We start from the raw sequence: 20244 nt of genomic DNA on the forward strand, positions 1-20244 counted from the left end.
ACATTTGCACGACGGCGCCGATCAGGCTTGGCGCGGCCCTGCACAGGGTAGGCTTTCTGCTGGCAGAAACCAGTTTTTGCTGTGCCAGTATAGCCAGTGCCGTATTTACGTATGAGCTTACTGGACTATAGCCCAGGGCGGCACTTTTTCCCATATCAAAATAAGTAAAAACCTTTTTTTTTTCCCCTGCCCCTTTTTTTTGTAAGCTCTAAGACCATATGAGATGCCACGCTATTTTGTAATAGGCGCAGAGATGAGCCAGTGTACTAAGTTTAAAAAACTTGAAATGGCCAAAAAAAAATACAGTTTGACCGCCGGTAATCCTATCCAAACATACCCCTGGCTAAATCGACCGCCGTCCGATACCTCTAATGAAGAGGAGAGCTACGCTGCGTAAATCTCTAACCTTTTTATGTCGCTTCACCAACTTGTGCGCTTCATTTTAAAACCAAAATAATACATTGAACCTCAATATGTGTGTGTGAAAGAAAGAAAGAAAAGAAAGATAATACATTTAAAGAAGGACTTTGAAAAGGTGGGATTTTGATGAATGTTAATTTTAACAAAACTAAAAATCAATATTTCTTGATTCATTTGTATTCTATGCGCTCAAAATTCTGAACCCTTTTTCTAAGTGGGCTTGTTTGGATCCACGTGTATCGATGATAAATCAATATTTGTCTTTAAAAATATTTTTTGATTTAATGTCTGCGGGTATGTTTTCTTTAGGTAATGAATCCTCCCCTTTCCGCATAAATGAATGATTTAACTTGATTTTTCCAACATTCGTACTCTCCCCACGCCAATAATAACAAAGCTTTATTCGTTAGTTCTCGTGTATTTTTATTTTTTTCAAATCTAAAATTGGAATTAATATTTCTGTGAAAATCTTCTGTTGTTAAGCTCTGTTTTGTAGAAAAACTTTTGTAGCATTAGCATATGTTACTACAGTAGTACTAATGAGAAAATGTTTTTCAAAATAGACATTTCAAATACCTATTTACCAGAATACCATTGAACCTTAAGTTTAAAAACAATGAAATGTTCCCCCTTTTTTCGGATTGTTGGGAATTAGAATTTACTATCTGATTGCCGTACTGTTTTTAAAAAATAGTTTTAAGTTTTTATCAAGTTCAACTTTTCTGTTTTGTAGCATTAAAAAAAAAAAACACTGAAGCAAAATGTTATACAAAAAATCACAAAGAAACAGTGAAATTCTTTATTTTGTTTTACAAATAAGGTAAAACTAAACAATGATGCATGCAGAATCAGCACCGAATTAACACTCAGTTAGTGCCCTTGCACAGAGTAAAAAATTTGAGGGGCGCAAAATTACCAAATCAAAGGGGGGAAATATGTTGCAATCGAATTTTTGAAGAAAAAAAAAGCAGAAATTTCTCTGGAAAAATGAGAAAAATCATAACAATTCAATCACAATAGAGGAGTAATTTATCAAAATGAAACATATCCACTTTTTAGTAAAACTTATGACATTTTCCAAATCTTTCAGATGACCTTAATCAAATCATTTACTCTCAAGAAGTCCAAACGAGGCAAATCCTATTTTATTTAAGGATAAAGTTTGACTTTTTGATCAAAAGGCAACAAATCCGCCCTCTGCACATTTTACTTTGAACAAAAGGGGACAGATCCTGAATGAATCTGCAGTACACAAACTTTTAGATTCAAAAAGAACACATCGTGTCCAAATTCCTGAAGGTGCAATTTATATCTTTGAAGAAATTAATAGATACCAAAATTTACTAGTTGTAAAAACGCATTTTATAGTCTGTCTTCGGTGACATAAGAGAAAGGACGGAGGAGGGGGGATTGCTCCCAGAAAATTATTGAAACTGGCGTACGAAAAATAGTTTTAGTAATCTTTGGTTGTGTTTGGTTGCAATGAGAAAAGAGTCGGGTATATTGAAGGCGCATGGGGAAATTTTCAAAATTGACATCGAATATCGCAATTTTAAGAATTTTTTCGAGACTTCAGGGGAAAAGTAATGTTGGAGTTCTCTTCTAAAATTCTTTCAAAATTTAAATCAATTCGTAGCTATTTTTTGTGACCGTAGCTTAGGAAAGATCGGCGCTTCCCGAAAATTTTCTGAAACTGAAGTTTTAAACAAACAGTTTTGGGTTATCTTCGTTGACATTGCTAGAGGGAGGGAGATTCAATCATCTCCAATCGAAAAGTTTTCGAAATTGAAGTTTAAAAAGCAAATTTAGGCTGTCTTTGGTAACGGTAGGGGATCTGGCGGCTTTCCTCTGGTAATTTCTCGGCACTATTGTTTCAAAAACCCATTTTTGGCTATATTTGAAAACGATAGGGAAAATGTGAAAATATTCCGAACCGAAATATTTTTCGGAACTAAAATCCATTTTAGGCTATTTTTGGGAAGGAAGGGTTTTGGAACTCCGAAGTGGATATTTCTAAAAGTGCAATTTTATGCTATCTTTGGTGACGTTAACAAAACTGGGAAGCTTTGGCGGATCTTTCGGATATTTTTCGACATTAATATCTAGCACCGTGAAAAAGTTAGATAAGCCAGGCAGTTCTCCTCCAGAGTTTTTTAAAAAATCTTATTTTATGCACTGTTTGATAACAATGGGACAAAACACGGGCGGGGGTTCAATGTGCCCTCACAAACTGTTTTTTGAAACTGAAGTCAATTTCAAACTGAGGAGGTGGAATTAGGAGCCTCTCTAAAGACGCTAATTGAGACTATCTTTGGTAGTAATGTTTGGGAATAGATTTCGGGGCCGTCCATCGCAAAAATTTCGAAAAAGAAATACGAAACACGTCTTTAAGCAATTTTTGATGACATTAAGAAGGTCTGTCCTCTGAAAACACATTTTGGATTTTAAAGCCAACATTTTCAGGCTACGTTTGATTAAGTGAAGGTGGAAAGGGTGAATCCGAGATTTAATTGGGTTCTTAAGATCGGTGGTTCAAACAGCAAAATTTTCCAAAATTAGTCCTAGAAATGCAATTTCAAGCCTTCTTTAGTGTCGTCAAGGAGGTCATGGCATCCTTTTGGATCTTCGTTTTAGAGCTACATTTAAATTTACTACCTGGAAGAGCCCTGATCTGAAACCAGGCAGTTCATTCGCGATTTTAAGTCGAAAAAAATGCTGCAAAGGGGGGAAAATTACAAAATTTTAGTTTGTCATTCATATATGTTTGACTATCAGGGGAGTCGCAATTTTCCATTGTCTCTCCACACATCCACGATTGTTGAAAACAGAATTTGTTGTTTGAAATGCTTGCGAGAGTATCTAATCAGTATAGCTTTTTAAAAATATAATATATAAAATATGTCTTCATTGTTTAGGTCTATAAAAGCTTGGGGGATAACCATTAGTGGCTGCCCTGGGCCCCGAGTGCTCCTTTTAGAAGGCACCCTTTCATGCTTCAAGAGGGGGCCATTTCCCTCATCTCCCCTCCCCTGTATCCATGCCTGATTACCGGTTCTGTCACAAATTTTGCCACTAAATGAAGCATGTGTGTAAAGAGTAGATATTAATGGACAATGAAACTACACAATCTTCCCTTAACAATCTATTTTTCTTAAACTATGCTATGCTGTCGGGAAATTGGCACTTACTTTGATAATTGAACATTTAAAATTCAGCATATTTATTTGACTTATTATAAGTTATCTTGTGAGAATTTCTTGAAGAATTTTGCTTGATTAAAAGAACTATATGATGTGGCCTGCGGCGGCCCCTTGCTTTGGCCGTCCTTGTGTAGTGCACACCTGCTAGGATCAGCCCTGCTTCCAAATACGCCTCTGCCAGTGGCAGAAACTGGTAAAAACTGTCAAAAACTTAAAAGCATCTTCAATAACTCTTGAATAATTGTTAAATGATATTCATTTGAGTAAACTAAAAAAAAAACAAACTTCATTTCATCATTTAAAAAAATAAAATCCTATGGTAGTGCCCTTGATTTAGTTTGGAAACTAAACTTTTCAATTGCAGATGCTTGTAATGTTTGGATTAATCTAACAAAAGACGAAAAATCAAATGGGTTTTAGGAAAGACATTTGCAATACATAATTAAACAGGCATTATCGAGTGTAATATGCTTGCTTGTATGCTTCATCTCAATTGCTTGTGATTGAAATTATCATGTGCCTCAAGAAGAACGTGCCAGAATTTTACTTGCCACGTTAGATTTTGTACCTAATGTCACAGCATTGTAAAACAAATCAGCCCCATTTCTAGAAACTTATTTTTCCAGTCAAATTTTTACCATTACCCCAATTACCACATGGTGAATCAGTTTAAAAACATATACAACAGATAAAAATTTCATGAACATTGCTTGTTCCTTGATGAATTGCCTACTAGCTCTTAAGTTGCAAGAACATTCTTAAGTTTCTCATTTGTATGTATTAAATTGAGAAACTGTTTAGATTTTAAAAACCACCTTTTCTAAGAAGCAACTGCAGGGTCCAAACAATATAACATTTGATTTTGAATTATGGTCATATTATAAATGTTTTGTATTGTACTTTGGTTAACAATTATTTTTTCCATTGCATGTCAATTTTTTTTTTTGTCATTTTGCGAGTTTTTGCCGCAAATGTTGCAGGAAGTGGTTTCTACCAGTGGTTTTAAACACCTTGGCAGAAAACTTGCCGACCCTGACTACGCATAATAGTTCAAGAAAAAAACTTTATGGTGGTGCAGTAAAACAAAGTTGACTAGCATAGTAAGATAAAAATATAAAGTCTGCGCACATAGCTCAAAACTATCTGAAGGTAATTTTTAGTAAGAAAATGACTTTTTGCTTTCAAACATGTAGGGTCATACGGGGGAATTATGGGTCACTCTTCTTCTGGGGTAAATAATGGTCACCAACTTTTTACTGCAAAAAATGCTTTGCAAAAAAAAACTAAATTATGCTAAGTTCTATAAAAACATCTTCAAAAAAGATTGTTTCGGAATATCGAAATTTTTTTCAAGATTCGTATCGATGAAATACTTTTGAAGGAACAATTTTGTTGGTGCTGTTTTTTAATAGCAAATTGTCTAAGCTTTTCATACCTACATACATTTTTTCTTCATTTTACAAAAAAGTAATATTAAAAGTAGACTGATTTATACCCCAATTTAGCGGGGTAATTCTGGGTCACCAGGGTAATTCTAGGTCCCTTTTCTGCATGATTTTAAGAATTCTTTCTTTTTTTTTATTTCTTCCTTTTTGCTCTCTGGCCAATCTCATTCCTGTCATGTATGAAATTTTAAAATGTATTTTACTGATAATGAGACATCCCAGTCCATTGCTCCTCTCCCTGCATTTTGGAAACAATGTTTTGTGTTTGGGTATATTATGCAGTGGTATCACTGGGGAGGGGGGGTCCGCACCTAGTGTCACCCATCTGGGGGGTGTCATCCAAAGTGGAATTGCAAATTTTTGAAAAATATAAAGCTATGTATTTTTAAGACTACAAATTTGAAAGTTTTTCTGTGAGACCCCCCCCCCCCTGCCCCCTCAGACATCCCTCACTCCCACCCCACATCATGGATTGAATATTACACTCAGGATTAGGTTCATATTGTCAAAACTTAGACCTAGTAGTGACTTCTTAAACCAAAAAACTGAAATTCATCATTTCCCCCTGAGTTTGATATATGTTGGAAATAATTAGGGGACATCAATTTCGTACAACCTCTTATTTTTTCGACCTGTCAACAGCTTTGTTAAAATGTATCTAGGGCAAGTTATGTAAAACGCTTTCAGTTTTTATTTGTCTTTTGTACACTTACTCACAAAAAATTTCGTAATAAAAACAAAAAATTCTGAAAATTGTATGAATTTCATGCTTTTATAGAAATTTAATTTTTTTCTTTTTTTGCGTTTGTAGGGGGGGGGGGGTGACAGCACTAATTACCGCCCCAGGCATCACCCATGCTAGACAGGCAACTGTTATGAATCAAATACTCCTGCCCTCCCCCCACCTTACACACGCACACTCTGGAAAACGTTGAAATGGTGTACCTTAAGTTATCTAATATTTTCCGATGAGACCTTAAAATTTTTTTGAGAGTCCTTAAAAAGTCCTTAATTTTCACTTTTAAAAATGAGCATGAACGCTGATGTACATATCAGCAGCAAATGTATCTGCACAGCTTCAAAATATACCCGTGCAAGCATGTGTCTATATTATCTAGCTATGTTGACAAGCCTTGTAAACTGACCATCTGTCTGTAAACTGACCCACCCTGTGCAATTTAAAAAAGTAGAAATTATTTCCAATTACCTTGATATTGAAGATGAGTTTTGTGAACTAATAGTAATATTTCCTTCTAAATAAATACAGTAAACTCCTGATTATCCGCGACTCATTCAACAATCAAGAACATGTATTTTTGCAGCAAGGAGCTTAAGCCAATGACTGTTTTCTTCTTGAAAAATTGTAGATTTAAACTCATAGTTGTTTATGTTTTATTATTTATTGATTTGGTTATTTTTTACTTTCTTCATCTTACATGTCCCTGTTATTTATTGCTGTTTAGCTCTGTTGTGCAAAAATACAAAAACATTTTTATTGTGCTGCATACATTTTCACAAAACAAAATATTAGCATCAATGCAGCCATGTTAATCAGCAAGAATATTTTTTACCTTTGGTTGTCCCTCACTTTAGCCTTTTAGCGGTTTGGCCGCAATTTTTGATATCCACTGCACTTGTGCCTCGTAATTCCTCATATAATCAGGAGTTTACTGTACAGTTGAACTTAGTTAATGTGAAATGCCAGAAACTCCACAATTTGTTCTATTGGCTGTTATTTATAATTAATTGCATAAATAAGTGTAATAGTGAAAAAAACAAATGAGTATTGTCTTTAAAAAAATGAATTACTACTATTCATCATTACAGTATGAACGTATCTGTTAGTTATTAAGATTTTCCATTTTTTGAAAAGAAGGATGCTAAACAGTGAAGGAGCAAGTGATAATCCGCATCGACACATAGACAGGTCCAAAAAATGTCCACAGACAACAGCTTTAAGGGCTTTATGCTCCAAACAAAAATATTCAACGTATGGTTGGCTTTTTAGTCGTACAAAATGATGTATAATTTCGACAAAAAGAAGGCATTCATTAGCAAAAGTTTTCAGCGCAGGGGTCAAAAATTTTTGTTTGTCTTAGCCAAAACTTTCATTTGAATGCACCTATTGTGCGTAAGATTTTCAATGTAATTATGTACCCATCATTTTTTCTGAGGGTATACTCCCAGTAATCAATTATGCACCATATGTGTATGCGATTGTATGCATAATATATCATAATATGAAAATTTTTGAAGCTTGAAGGTATACGATATATGTTTAAAAAATGTTTGAGAGTATACATATACTATATGGAGTACACCATAGGGGAGTACCACTGATTATATATAGTGGACCAGGTGGACAGTAGGATATCTTAGTGTTATTCCAGGTATTAGATGTCTTACTGTTTCTCTGAGGCGACAATATTCTCTTGCTATATTATTTTTTACTTTTTAAATTGAACAATCACTATTTGTATATTCAACAACCAGGGGCATGCATAGAAATTTTGGAGCCCATCACAAATGACTTTCCCGTTCCCCTTTATGTTGTTTATCCCTATATGTCATCCCTAGTTTAAAAAATATTTTGCCAACAGGTGCCCCCCCCCCCCCTTTGCATGCCCATGGCAACAACTAATCTGAGTTTTTTTTTCTTTTGTACTTCTTAAGTTAGTGCGTATTAACTTGTACGAATTATTTGTGTTATTTGGGAATTTAAATATTTTGTTTGAATGGTTAGCTACACAATTTTAGCAAACATTTTGAATTAATTACTTGATGAAAAATACAAAATTTTTGCTTTTTCCCAATAAATAAGAAAAGATGTCACAAATTTTTAGCTGCGAGCTGTCGCATTTCCTCAGCAATATCACAAGCCCAATGAAATTACTCCGTGATGTAACCGAAGTTGGACAATTCCACGTGTCCAGAACATCTCTGGGCTGTCGCATTGCGATGAAAACATCACATTGCCACAAACCATACATGTCGCATTGTGACGTAACTGAAGTTGGACAATTCCACGTTGCCAGAACATCCCTGGGCTGTCGCATTGCGGCGTAACTGAAGTCGGACAATTCATCGTCTCTGGGTTGTTGCATTGCGATGCCAACATCACATTGCGACTAACCATACATGTCACATTGCGACGTAACTGAAGTCGGACAATTCCATTTTGCCAGAACATCTCTGGGACATTTCTGGATTGTGCCGTGATGTGCCCGAGACATTCCAAACGTTGCACTTAGACGTATTTACTTTGTTGCCGAGATGTGACTGTGCTATGTGGGCACCTTCAGCTGGGGGTGGTCTCCCTGTAGTTTTTGAGCATGCTTTTTAATTTTTTCGGTAATTTATACTATTAAGAATATTTAGAATAAAAAATACAATGTTTTTTCTGGAAAAATTCTAAACTGAAGGTGAAGAAAAATTCAAGAAAATTTATACATATCACCAAAAATAATTGAAATAAGCAACTTAAAATGTTATTATTATTATTATTTTTGTCCCTTGCTCTTGTTTTATGTGCATTCTTTTTGTGCTATTAAATTTTGAATGAAAAAATACGACTGTATAACACCATTTACAGAAAAAACAATGTCATAGCTGAGAATATAAAAAGCAAACAACTGTCTGGCAGGAAAAGCAAATCTGAAATGTGTGCAGTCATGGGCCTTCAAACTAAGCTGTTCTGAGTCAGGCAGGAACATTAGATAAATGAACAAAAATCCCTTGAAAACTATTCGTTTGGGTCCCCCTTCCCCGAAATGTATCAAAAGTTACAACTTTCACCCACTGCAGTGAGATCAATGCTCTAGAAGCGCGGTATCTACGTTTGGAGACACTTGAAAAGAAACCCTTTTTTATGCATTCAAAAATGAACACGAATCTCTCGCAAAATGATTTATTGAATACCCCAAAGTTCCAGAGAGAAAATGGTTTACTACTTTAGTTTATGGTGTGAATTTTAAAATCTCGAAAAAATTATTGTATTTGAGCTTGAAAATTGAGGTAGTAATGTATTTTAAAGAAGAAATAAAGGCAGCATAAAGGGTCATATTTAATAGTGCTGCCATCTATGTGCATTAAAGCAAAATAGACCCTTTTTATACAGTGATTTTTGGGGTTGTAAAGAAAAAAAGTTTTTTTTAAAGAAATTTTGAAAATTGGTGTCCTTTTTTGTGACAACCTCGCTCAAAAGGGATAGGCGACGAATCGTGAGGGATCGTTTGAAAAGAATCTGTTTTTATCTCGAATCACACTGAACAATTGCAAGCAAATGTTCCGAACAACCCCTCACTACTCGTTGCCTATCCAAGAATTATTGAAATTCGGCTCATTAAGATCGCTGATAACTATCTGAATTTTTAAGATATTGAACCGGAATTTTATTATGAGTTGAGGAATCCACTCGGTTTTTAGATGATGAAAGTTATTAATTGCTATCTTTCGCGCATGCGCAGTGAAAAGTTAATTTCTTAGAATGTCCATATTTTATCAAATTTTCAACATCTTTATTTCAAATTTTAGTATTGCGCTTCTCTTTTATGCTTTCAAGTTTTCTGAAAGTTTGGTAAGCTTTGATGGGATACTTTGCTTGTTATGAGCCAAGAAGCTTTAAATAAAATTCGTAGTTTTGAAAGAAATGCTCATATCTTCGTGACTGTCAGAGATACTTGTTCGAAAGTATGTAAAAATATTTTACAGAGTAAGCTAACTATTTTCTGAAATTCACAGCTCATTCCCAGCCGTTTACGATGAATGGTGATCAAAAAACATTTTTGTTTTCCTCAATTCGTTACTAATCCCCGAAACGCGAGGGTGATATACCTATTATTGGTAAATGACAGCTGGAGCATGCCTTTTATGTGACAAAAGTTGCAAAGCGATTGGTCTTTCATTTCTTTAGAAATACTTAAAAATGTGAATTTTTGAAAGTGTCCCAATAACTTCTGATCATATATGATACTTTTTGACAAATGGGGAGTCCAAAATGGGGAAAAAAGTGACATCATTTATGGACAGCCCCTATTCATAAATGTTAAATAATGTCGAAGTATCTTTCAGTAGCATAAGCTATGTCGTATTTAGGAACATTATCGCATTCGGATTTATCAGGCGCAACTCAGTATGTGCCAGTTACCTGATTAATCATCCCCTGTTGAAACCAGTCAATGTTACTTAGAAGATATATTAGAAAATGATTTAGAGCCGATTACAACAATGTGGACGATTAGATGTTTTTTCAATATGCTCTAAAATTTATCAAGAAAATCGGAGTAAAAGCGAAAGCTAGAATCATTAGGTAATACAGCTAAGAAAGAAATGAAAACTGAAAAAAGTAAAGATCGTTAGGAAATTCAAAAAAAAAAAAAAAAAAAGAAAAGAAAAAATGGAAACTGACTTTAGTTGGCGGAAAGAAGCTAATTTTCACAAATTAATTCAATCAGAAAATTTTGAAACTGTCCGACATGCATTTCCAAATGTAGAATATTTTTACGAAAATACTTCATGGGAAAGTGCCAATCTTCCAAAAATGGAACACACTAAAAACGCAGTTAAGAATTTTTTTTCCTGAAATATAACGCTAGGTTTGTATGTTAACTAGATATACACAGACATAATTTCAAAAAAATACTTAAATCTGATCTTCTATTAATAGTTCGACGTGTAAACGGTTAAATTCAAAAACTTCTAAGACTATGAGGTAAGCTGTTTTCTTTTGCCTGAATCTACATGGATTATGCCTAAAATTGCTAAAACGTTTCTTAGTACAATGAAACGATTTTGAAACGAGCAGATGTGTGCTAAGGCCCTTATAGTGGAGGAGCCGACGCATCCGCCATTTTGGAGCAAACTTGATCCAGTGCTTCGTATAGCGATAGCATTCTGCTGATGTTTACATTTCTTTAGCATGTGTTACATTAAGTCAAATAGGTGATTGTTCGGTTGTTAATTGTGTAAACAGCTCCAAAAAGGGATTTCGGCTCTTCAGATTTCCAGCAGATGCAGAAAGTAAAAAGAAATGGATAAATAATAGCCCGCGAAGTGACTAGCAGCCTGGAAACGACGCCAACTGTTTCCAAAACTTCGCCAACGTTCACATTCGTTCTCCGACTCTCTCGTTCCCTGTTTGGCGAATGATTGCCAATAAAGGTGACTTTCCCTGTTGTACGCTTGCTCCAAAATGGCGGATGCGTCGGCCTCTTCAGTTATAGGGGCTCTAATGTGTGCATCACATAACTTCCTTTTGCGCCAGTTTAATAATAGTGCCTTGGAGTAAGCAAAGAAACACTTTAAACGTTTATTCTCCAAGTTTGTTGCGAACCGAAGCAAAAAAAAAACATTTTATACAGATTAATTTTCCCAACATTGGACATTTTAATGTGATTCAATGGTTAACTCTCCAAATATTGTCAGTAATGGCCAAAATGAACCAGATTTGAAACCAGATTAAAAAAAAGGCCACATTTGTCGCTAAGTTGGCGAAAAACTTGGCGTTTAACAACTTGGCTATATATTGCCAAGTGTTTGCCAAATTATAACACCACTTGAGTTTGCATTGAAATTGACGATGATTTCCGCACAAAAAGGTGAAAAAGACCCCCTTCGGAACATCCAAATGCAACCAAAAGAGGAGGTGCACAACTAGACCCCACTAGGAGTCTACGTACCAAATTTCAACTTTCCAGGACATGCCGTTTTTGAGTTATGCGAGGTACATACACACGTACATACGGACGTCACGAGAAAACGCGTTGTAATTAACTCGGGGATCGTTAAAATGGATATTTCGGGTGTATACTTTCTTAGGCATATATCCACGTGTGGTTGGTTTAAAAAAAACGAGCTGATGTGTGCATCACATGACTTCCTTTTACTCCAATTTTAATGTCATTTTCCCAATATTGGCAATTTTAATGTGATTCAATAGTTTACTCTCTAAATATCATCATCAGTGGTCAAATTGAAACAAGATTTTAAAATTAAAAAAATCGCCAAATTTGTCGCCAAGTTGGCGACCAAAAGACTGGCGATATATCGCCAAGTGTCCGCCAAATTATAACACCACGAGTATACATCGAAATTAACAATGATTTCCCCCAAAAAAGGGGCAAAAGACCCCTTTAGAAACACCCGAATGCAACCAAAAGGGGAGGTTCACAACAAGACCCCACTAGGAGTCTACGTACCAAATTTCAACTTTATAGGACATACCGTACTTGAGTTATGCGACATGCATACGTACATACGGACGTCACGAGAAAAGTCGTCGTAATTAACTCGGGGAATGTCAAAATGGATATTTCGGATGTTTATATGTTCTTAGGCACTTATCCGCGTGTGGTCGGGTTGAAAAAACAAACAAAAAAAAAAAACATTAATACGGGGGTAAGCAAAATGGAAATTAACGCAGAATTTTGTGTGGAAATTTTTTCGTGAATATAGTACTTCCTTTTTTGAAACGGAAGTAAAAAACTCAATATTCATTTGGGTGCGAGCAAAATGGAAATTAAGGCCAATTTTTGGGTGAAACTTTTTTTCTCGAATACTACAACACTTCCTTTCCTTCGTAAAAGAAAGTAATAAGCTTGCTCGAATTAGAAGCTAAGTATTGAAGCATTTCCTCGACTGTTATATTGGTATAAATATTTAATAAGGAATACTTTTCAGTCGGTGAAATATCTTGAATATCCGAAAATGGACAACCAGTAATAACAGATAAGATTGAAAATAATAGTGTGAATACTATACAATCCGAATTCCACCTGTTTTACTTTTTTCTAAAAAAAAAGTTTTAAATTGGAGTGCGGATTTTAATCGAGAATTCAATATTATGCATCATGTAAGTCACAACTCTGGTTGATGCTCAACAGTTGCTGTAGGCATTATTACTTCCCTTTACAAAGTACAGGAAGAATTGTATTCGCGAAAGAAATTTTATCCAAACGAGCTAATGTGTGCATCACATGACTTCCTTTTACTCCAATTTTTTTGTCATTTCTCCGTTTTTGTCAATTTTAATGTGATTCAACTGTTTACTCTCTAAATATCACCAACAATGGCCAAATTGAAACCAAATTAAGTAAAAAAAAAATCGCCAAATTTGTCGCCAAGTTGGCGACAAAACTTGGTGACGATATATTGCCAAGTGTCCGACAAATTGTAACACCACTTGAGTTTGCATCAAAATTAACGATGATTCCCCCCCCCCTCCAAAAAGGGGCAAAAGACTCCCTTAAGAACATCCGAATGCAACCAAAAGCGAAAGTGCACAACTAGGCCCCACTAGGAATCTACATACCAAATTTCAAGGACATTTCGTTCTTGAGTTTGTGACATACATACGCACAGACGCACATACAGACGCACATACATACGTACATACAGACGTCGCGAGAAAACTCGTTGTAATTAACTCGGGGATCGTCAAAATGGTTATCTCGATTGTCTGTACGTTCCTAGGCATATATCCACGTGTGGTTGGGTTGAAAAATAAACTCAACATTCATTCGGGGGTGAACAAAATGGAAATTAAGGCCGATTTTTGAGTGAAATTTTTTTCGCGAATACAATACTACCTTTTTTGTAAAAGGAAGCAAAAATTGACCTTAATTTCTATTTTGCTCATCCCCGAATGATGATTGATTTATTCTTTTCAACCCGACCACACGTGGATATATGCCTAAGAACTTATATTACGCCCGAAATATTCATTTTGACGATCCCCGAATTAATTACAACGAGTTTTCTCATGACGTCCGTATGTTACGTATGTATGTGCGTATGTATCTCGCATAACTCAAGAACAGTACGTCCTAAAAAGTTGAAATTTGGTACGTAGACTCCTAGTGGGGTCTAGTTGTGCACCTCCTCTTTTGGTTGCATTTGGATGTTCCAAAGGGGGTCTTTTTCACCTTTTTGTGCGGAAATCATCGTCAATTTCAATGCAAACTCAAGTGGTGTTATAATTTGACAAACACTTGGCAATATATAGCCAAGCTGTTAAACGCCAAGTTTTTTCGCCAACTTGGAGACAAATTTGGCTTTTTTTTTGAAAATCTGGTTTTAATTTAGCCATTACTGACAACATTTGGAGAGATAACCATTGAACCACGTTAAAATGTCCAATGTTGGGAAAATGAATCTGTATAAAACATTTTTTTTTTTTTTTTTGCCTCGGTTCGCAACAAACTTGGGGTGAAAATATTTAAAGTTTATTTGCTTACCCCAAGACACTATTATCATTCAATTGGCGTAAAAGGAAGTCATGTGATGAACACATCAGTAGGACTCGACCGATGCAACGGCGCCGATGGTTCAACAATTTAGCCATCGGCATCGGCATCCGATGCTAACTTGCAGGAAACATCGGCCCATCGGCCTTAAAATACATCAAAAAGCCGATGGAATTGGCCGATGTTTTTGAAAAAAAAAAGACCTTTGTTTTACTTTTTAATACAAAGTAAAGGGAGTTATTGTTTTCATATAAAATTGTTTACTACTTACACTTTAGTATGAATTTCTATTTTACTCACCGCTCAAAAAGTTTTTAATACTACATTCAGGTACCAAACAAGTAATTTATTGCGTTGTTTCTTGCGGCTGGATGTACGTATGTATCTCCTATAAGTCATAACTCAAAAATGGTAAGCTGTAGAAGGCTAAATTTTCGCATGTGGGGTTTGCGTACGTTCCAGTTGTGCACTTCCCTTTTTGTTTTCGATCGGGTGTTCTGAAAAGCATGTTTACTCATTTTTTGTGGCTATTAATTACTTATTTCAATGCAAAACTAATATAGCGTCTCAGATCATTTGGTGATATATTGCCGAATTGGAGACTATGGAAACAAATATGAGATGGCGAAACCGGTTTTTGTGTCATTTTGTTAAATTCCCGTTGAACCGACGGTAATTTTTAATTTTTCGATATTTGTAATATGAATCACAGTAATGCAGTCTTTTCCGTATCGCTTCGGCGGAGCTACAAGTTTGGGGCCCTATTTCTCTATCACAGAAATTGTAAAACATTTATCATAAGCATTTTTGTAACTCCTTCGGTGCTCCTATGGTTATGGGGCTTCTCGTGCAATTGCAAAATTTGCTTTATTTTAAATCCGTCACTGCACCTCAAAACAAACTCGGGTGCAAGTTTTAAAAGGGTTTTTCTGCTCAATGTTTATGATTATTTTGAAATCTCCTTTTTACGACTATTTTTCGTTTTTCCGAGAACACTTGCGTGCCCCTCCTCCCACTCCCTCAATTTCTGAAATTAAACTCTAGTTGTACTTCTGAGTTGTTTAAAACTAAGACCATTCATAATTTTTTTTTCAAGCTTTATCTATTGTTTAGGAAGAATTTAGAGCATTAATGTAAGAAATTGATTAAAGACGTTTTGAATGGTGATATAATTCGGAAATCAAAGGGACTTTTGAATTTTTTCTTCGGAAGTGCTGAAGTTGATTCAGAAACTTTTTCGAGGCGTTGGTGATAGCGGTTCTGTACTAAAAAGATAAGACCGAAGTTGGGGCGGAAGTTTAATGTTGTGAGTAACTCCAAAATCAGAGGGTGACCCCCTTAACCCACCCTCGTCGTTTCAAGCATTTCTTAAATATTTAGCGATTATTTATTTTGGTCAAGAAATGTCATTTTGCGTATATTTTACTTGTTTTACCTATATTTCGTAATGCGCCATCTTTTTTGCATCATTAATAGCGATCGATTTTTTTTTCTGTTGTAAGTAACTATTTTTATGTATTTATATAAAATCACTGAATAAGTTATTTTCGTTTTCATCATATTTTTAATAATATATTATAGAAAAGTTGCAATGATTTTCTATTATGGATTTTTTTTTAAATTTCAGAAAATTATTGTTAAATTGAAATATTCAATTTGAACTTGTTTGTAGTGCTTCATAAAAGATTAAACAATCAAATTGTTCAATATTACGTGTGCAAACATCAGATCAAGTAGTATATGTATACTGTTATTAACTTGGTGTAAATATTGAGTTTGTTTATTGTAGTTGCGTTTCAAGAACCTCGCTGTTTTCATGGCTATTTCTTTTGTCTGCAAAATTTATGTCACTGTTATAACTTTTATGAAAAATGCAAACTTTTCTATTCAAAAATTTTAAATAAGTATAAAAATATTCCTATTATGATTGAATATTTTAATTTATCTGTTACCTTTTTTGTTTTATTTGACGACTAAAAAATATCTACGTGCAATCTTTCCACTTGAATTGCGTAATTTGTTAACGGTTTCATAGTTTTATTCCTTTTTTTTTTTGAATGATTAAACAACATAATTCAATGTTTTTAAACTATGTTTAGTGTACCTAAATCCATACATTATTACGATATTACTGAAATCTTAGATATATGTTCAATTAAAAAAAGCAAAACAATTGGTTACAGTCTCTTTGTTTTTCTTCCTTTTTTTTCCTTTCTTTCTTTTTGTTTTTTTGGCTGTTGTTCTTTGTCTTCCATCATACAGCAGTCAAAAACGGAGAAGCATAACTACACCCTATACAGACTGTACGTGATACGATCCAGAAGTTCGAGGGACAAGCTGTATAAAACCTTACCCAGAATAGTTTACATTACCGAAGCACATCCACCTTCAAAAAGTCACCTTGAGTGACTATGTACTTCTGCCAGCACTGTTAAAAATGGGTATTCAAAAATAATGAAAATTTACTCATTTTTGAATACTTTCATTACTCAATATAGCTCCGAATCAATAAGGTTCAATTTTGAGAAACACATGTACTCATTTCATGACTCGTATTTCTCGTATGTTTGTATTTGATGCCACATTTACTCATTTTTGAATCAATTGTATTCAAAAAAAAAAAAATGAATACATTCAGAGTTTTATTTTTGAATACATTTTTTTTAACAGTGAGTGTTCATGTAACTTTTGGAAACACTCTTGGAAGCCATTTTTCGCTATCTTCTGTAATGCAGCTTTATCTTCTCCTGACGAAAGAAAGCGACGTCCATTCATTTTTTTTTGCTGGGAACAGGTAAAAGTCACACGGAGCTAAGTCCGACGAAACGTTATGTTATTTGTTTGTCATATCATAGTATTGAACAATCGAACCGTGCGTCCTCAACATGAAAGTCGCCTTCTTCCCCACGATGAAGTTAAAGCTGCAGCGCAAGAGGCCTTACAGGAGGTTCCGATAAATGTAGTCCTTCTAAAAACTATACGAACGTTGGCAGAAGTGCATAGTCGTTCAAGGTGACTATTTTGCAGATAGATGTTCTTCGGTAATGTGAACTATTCAGGGTAAGGTTTTATACAACTTTTCCTCGAACTTTTAGATCATACTGCGTACGTATGAGTTTTCAACTAACTATTTCATAACGTTTTTTAGTGACGCTAGTTAACGCACATGAAGACATCACAAGAGAATTTGCGATAATTAACTAAGGAGGCGTTCAAAATGGATATTTCGGTCAGCTATATGCTCTTAGGTACACACTGTAAAAACGATTCAGAAACGTTCCTGGAAAATAATAGGCAGTATTATTTTCCAGGGGCACATATCTTACAAAAACCAGGAACGTTTTCTGATAAAAGTCAGTAACCTTTCTGAAATATTAAGAGATATCCCCTATTAAAGCCAGTCGTGAACCTTCTAGAAAAATTAAATAGGTTTAATTTATTTGATTAGAACCTTCCTGATTTACCAAGAAAGCTCCAGAAGCATTAGAGCAACCACGGCCACGCTACGCGAAAATTGCAAGCAAGAACCAAGCATATTTCTTGCCTGCAATTCCTGCCTCGCAATGCTGTAGCTATCCAGCGACTTATTTGCTCCCATTGGAAGCTTAGTCAATCCGGACGGGCCATAAACATTCTAAAGCCGATATACTTAATAAAGACGCTCCGTCAATATTTAAACTGGTAGCAAAAAATATTTTTCACCCCAGCGCAAGGTCTGCATTAGTGCATCTTTTAGGAATTCAGGAAACGTTTTTGCGAAGATACTTGATTTTTTGGGGAAATAAGTGAAAACCTCTGAAACCACGAAACGTTCCACGGAAATAACCAGTAGTGTTTCGGAATTTTTTTACAGTGCATATGCATGTACAGATGTGCTGAAAAAACTTGTGAAGTTTAAATTGGGTGATCGTAAAATAGAAATTTAGGTCGAAATCTGATTTTTTTTTTTTTTTTTTTTGTGATTACAATTCCTTATTCGTAGAAAGGAGGTAAAGTGAAATGAATCAATGATCCTTTAAATCCCTGACAAACTTATCAATTTATTTGTTACATTTATTTTTTTTGGCCATCGGCCAACTGCATCGGCCATCGGCAATCGGCCATTTGGAGGAAAACAATCGGCCATCGGCCATCTTTGAACGATCGGCCAACAATCGGCATCGGCCCATCGGCCAAAAAATGCCATCGGTCGAGCCCTACACATCAGCTCGTTTTTTCTTTGGAATCATTTTAGAGATATTTACGCATCAGCTATGCAGTAATCAAGGTTTTTTTTTCCTTTTTTTTTTCTCAGATTTAGATCTAATGACCAGGGTGCGTGAGGGATTCCGGATTATGTTCCTGAATAAAAAACTAACTTTAAGAACGTTTCTTCGATGAAGAAATTTATCACTTTTTTCGCCCCCCTCCCCCCAAAATAAATAAATGAAATGAAACAAAACATGAGTTTGGGGTCCCCTTAATTTGAGATCCTAGGCAGGCACAATATCCGCTTTGCCCACACTATAATGAGGCCCTGTGATTATTAGGCACCGTAATAATTGACGATAATTATTGACATTTACATCAGATCCTCGTAATTTCATTTCTTTTGGCCACAGGGTATAGGTTGTAGTCAGTACGGCCCTGATTTTAAGATTTTCAACTCGACACACTTTTTTCTAATAATCTATTTGACGTAAGTAGTTTCGGAAATATATTTCATAACTTCAATAGAGATATAAAAAGTTTCAGAACCCGCCCCTACCACATAAATTGCACTAAAAGTAGCACTAAAAGAAGCACCACACTCCCAGATTAAGCATCAATTAAATATAGCTTTTTTTTTTTTTTTTTCAATTTTGTATTTTTATGCATTTTCTTTTCTTATTTCTCTGAAGGGAAAATGACTTTTCGACCCGGGGCCTTGACACAGTCAACCTAAGACCGGCACTGAGACTGTGCATATATTTATGTGTGTATATATAAAATTCTCTTTTTTGCTTTCAGGAAATGGAACATAAAGGACGTAGCGAAGGATCATGCCCTGAAGTAGAGTGGGGGGCAATGAAAAATGTCACAACGATGCGGAAAGATCACGAAGACCCATTGATTGAGACCTCAACAGGAAAGGGCGAAGAAAAGCTTTCAGATGGAAGCGATCATGCATCAAAACCCCAATTCAGTGCATCTAACAGAGAAGATTTGTATGAAAGATTAGTCGGTGCACTGGAGGGGAGAAATCGACAGTTTGGAGCAATGCATAAGACTTTCGAATCCCAAGGAAATAGGTTTTTGAAAATTGTAGCCGGCTTCAACGGAATATTTGATGGTACGTTTGAAGACAACGAGTCTGAGCATGAGAAAAATGAAGCGAAGAAGGATGAAGACAAGGCCAAAGATGAAGAAAGAAATGCGGAAGATGAGAAAAACGATGAAGATGAAGAGGAGGTTGATGAAGAAATGGCAGAAGATAAGAGAAACGATGAAGAAGACGACGAAGAGGAAGATGAGCAAAACGATAAAGAAGATGATGAAGACGAAGAGGAAGATGAGCAAAACGATGAAGAAGATGATGAAGGCCTCGGAGAAGATGAAGACGATGGGGAAGAAGATGAAGATGATACATCAGATGAAGAATTTTAAAAAACTAGCTAAAAACAAAATATGTTACAATATTTTTTTCTGTCATTCATTCATTCCTCTTATTATTTCTGGTTTAAATAAAACATTTAATATATTTTTGTCACAATGCTTGCACTATTCAAGGTGGCGACAGATCAGGGAAAAGTCAGGGAACTTTATTAATCAGGAAAATATCAGGGAATTTCGAAAAAATAACAAAAAATCAGGAAAAATTGATTTTATGAAGAAAAATTTTTTTTTTTTTTTTTTTGCTTTACAAAATTAAGTACTCTAATTCCCCACGCATTTTCCGCCAGTTACCTGTTAAAAAAA

General features: G+C 35.2%; 1 protein-coding gene across 1 annotated transcript; it reads left to right on the forward strand.

Annotated features, from left to right (window-relative positions):
* The first annotated feature begins 410 nt into the window (after positions 1-410).
* On the forward strand, positions 411-20024 carry LOC129219272 (prostatic spermine-binding protein-like). Its single transcript, XM_054853602.1, has 2 exons — positions 411-535; positions 19297-20024. Exon 2 carries the CDS (start codon positions 19300-19302, stop codon positions 19930-19932), a length of 633 nt encoding a protein of 210 aa, XP_054709577.1. The 5' UTR covers positions 411-535; positions 19297-19299; the 3' UTR covers positions 19933-20024.
* The last annotated feature ends 220 nt before the right edge of the window (positions 20025-20244 follow it).

The sequence above is a fragment of the Uloborus diversus genome, chromosome 3 (genome assembly GCF_026930045.1).
Source record: "Uloborus diversus isolate 005 chromosome 3, Udiv.v.3.1, whole genome shotgun sequence".
In the NCBI taxonomy this organism is placed as follows: domain Eukaryota; kingdom Metazoa; phylum Arthropoda; class Arachnida; order Araneae; family Uloboridae; genus Uloborus; species Uloborus diversus.

What these genes read in the sequence shown, in the direction of transcription:
- LOC129219272 (XM_054853602.1), top strand. Translation starts at nt 19,300, where the DNA reads ATGGAACATAAAGGACGTAGCGAAGGATCATGCCCTGAAGTAGAGTGG.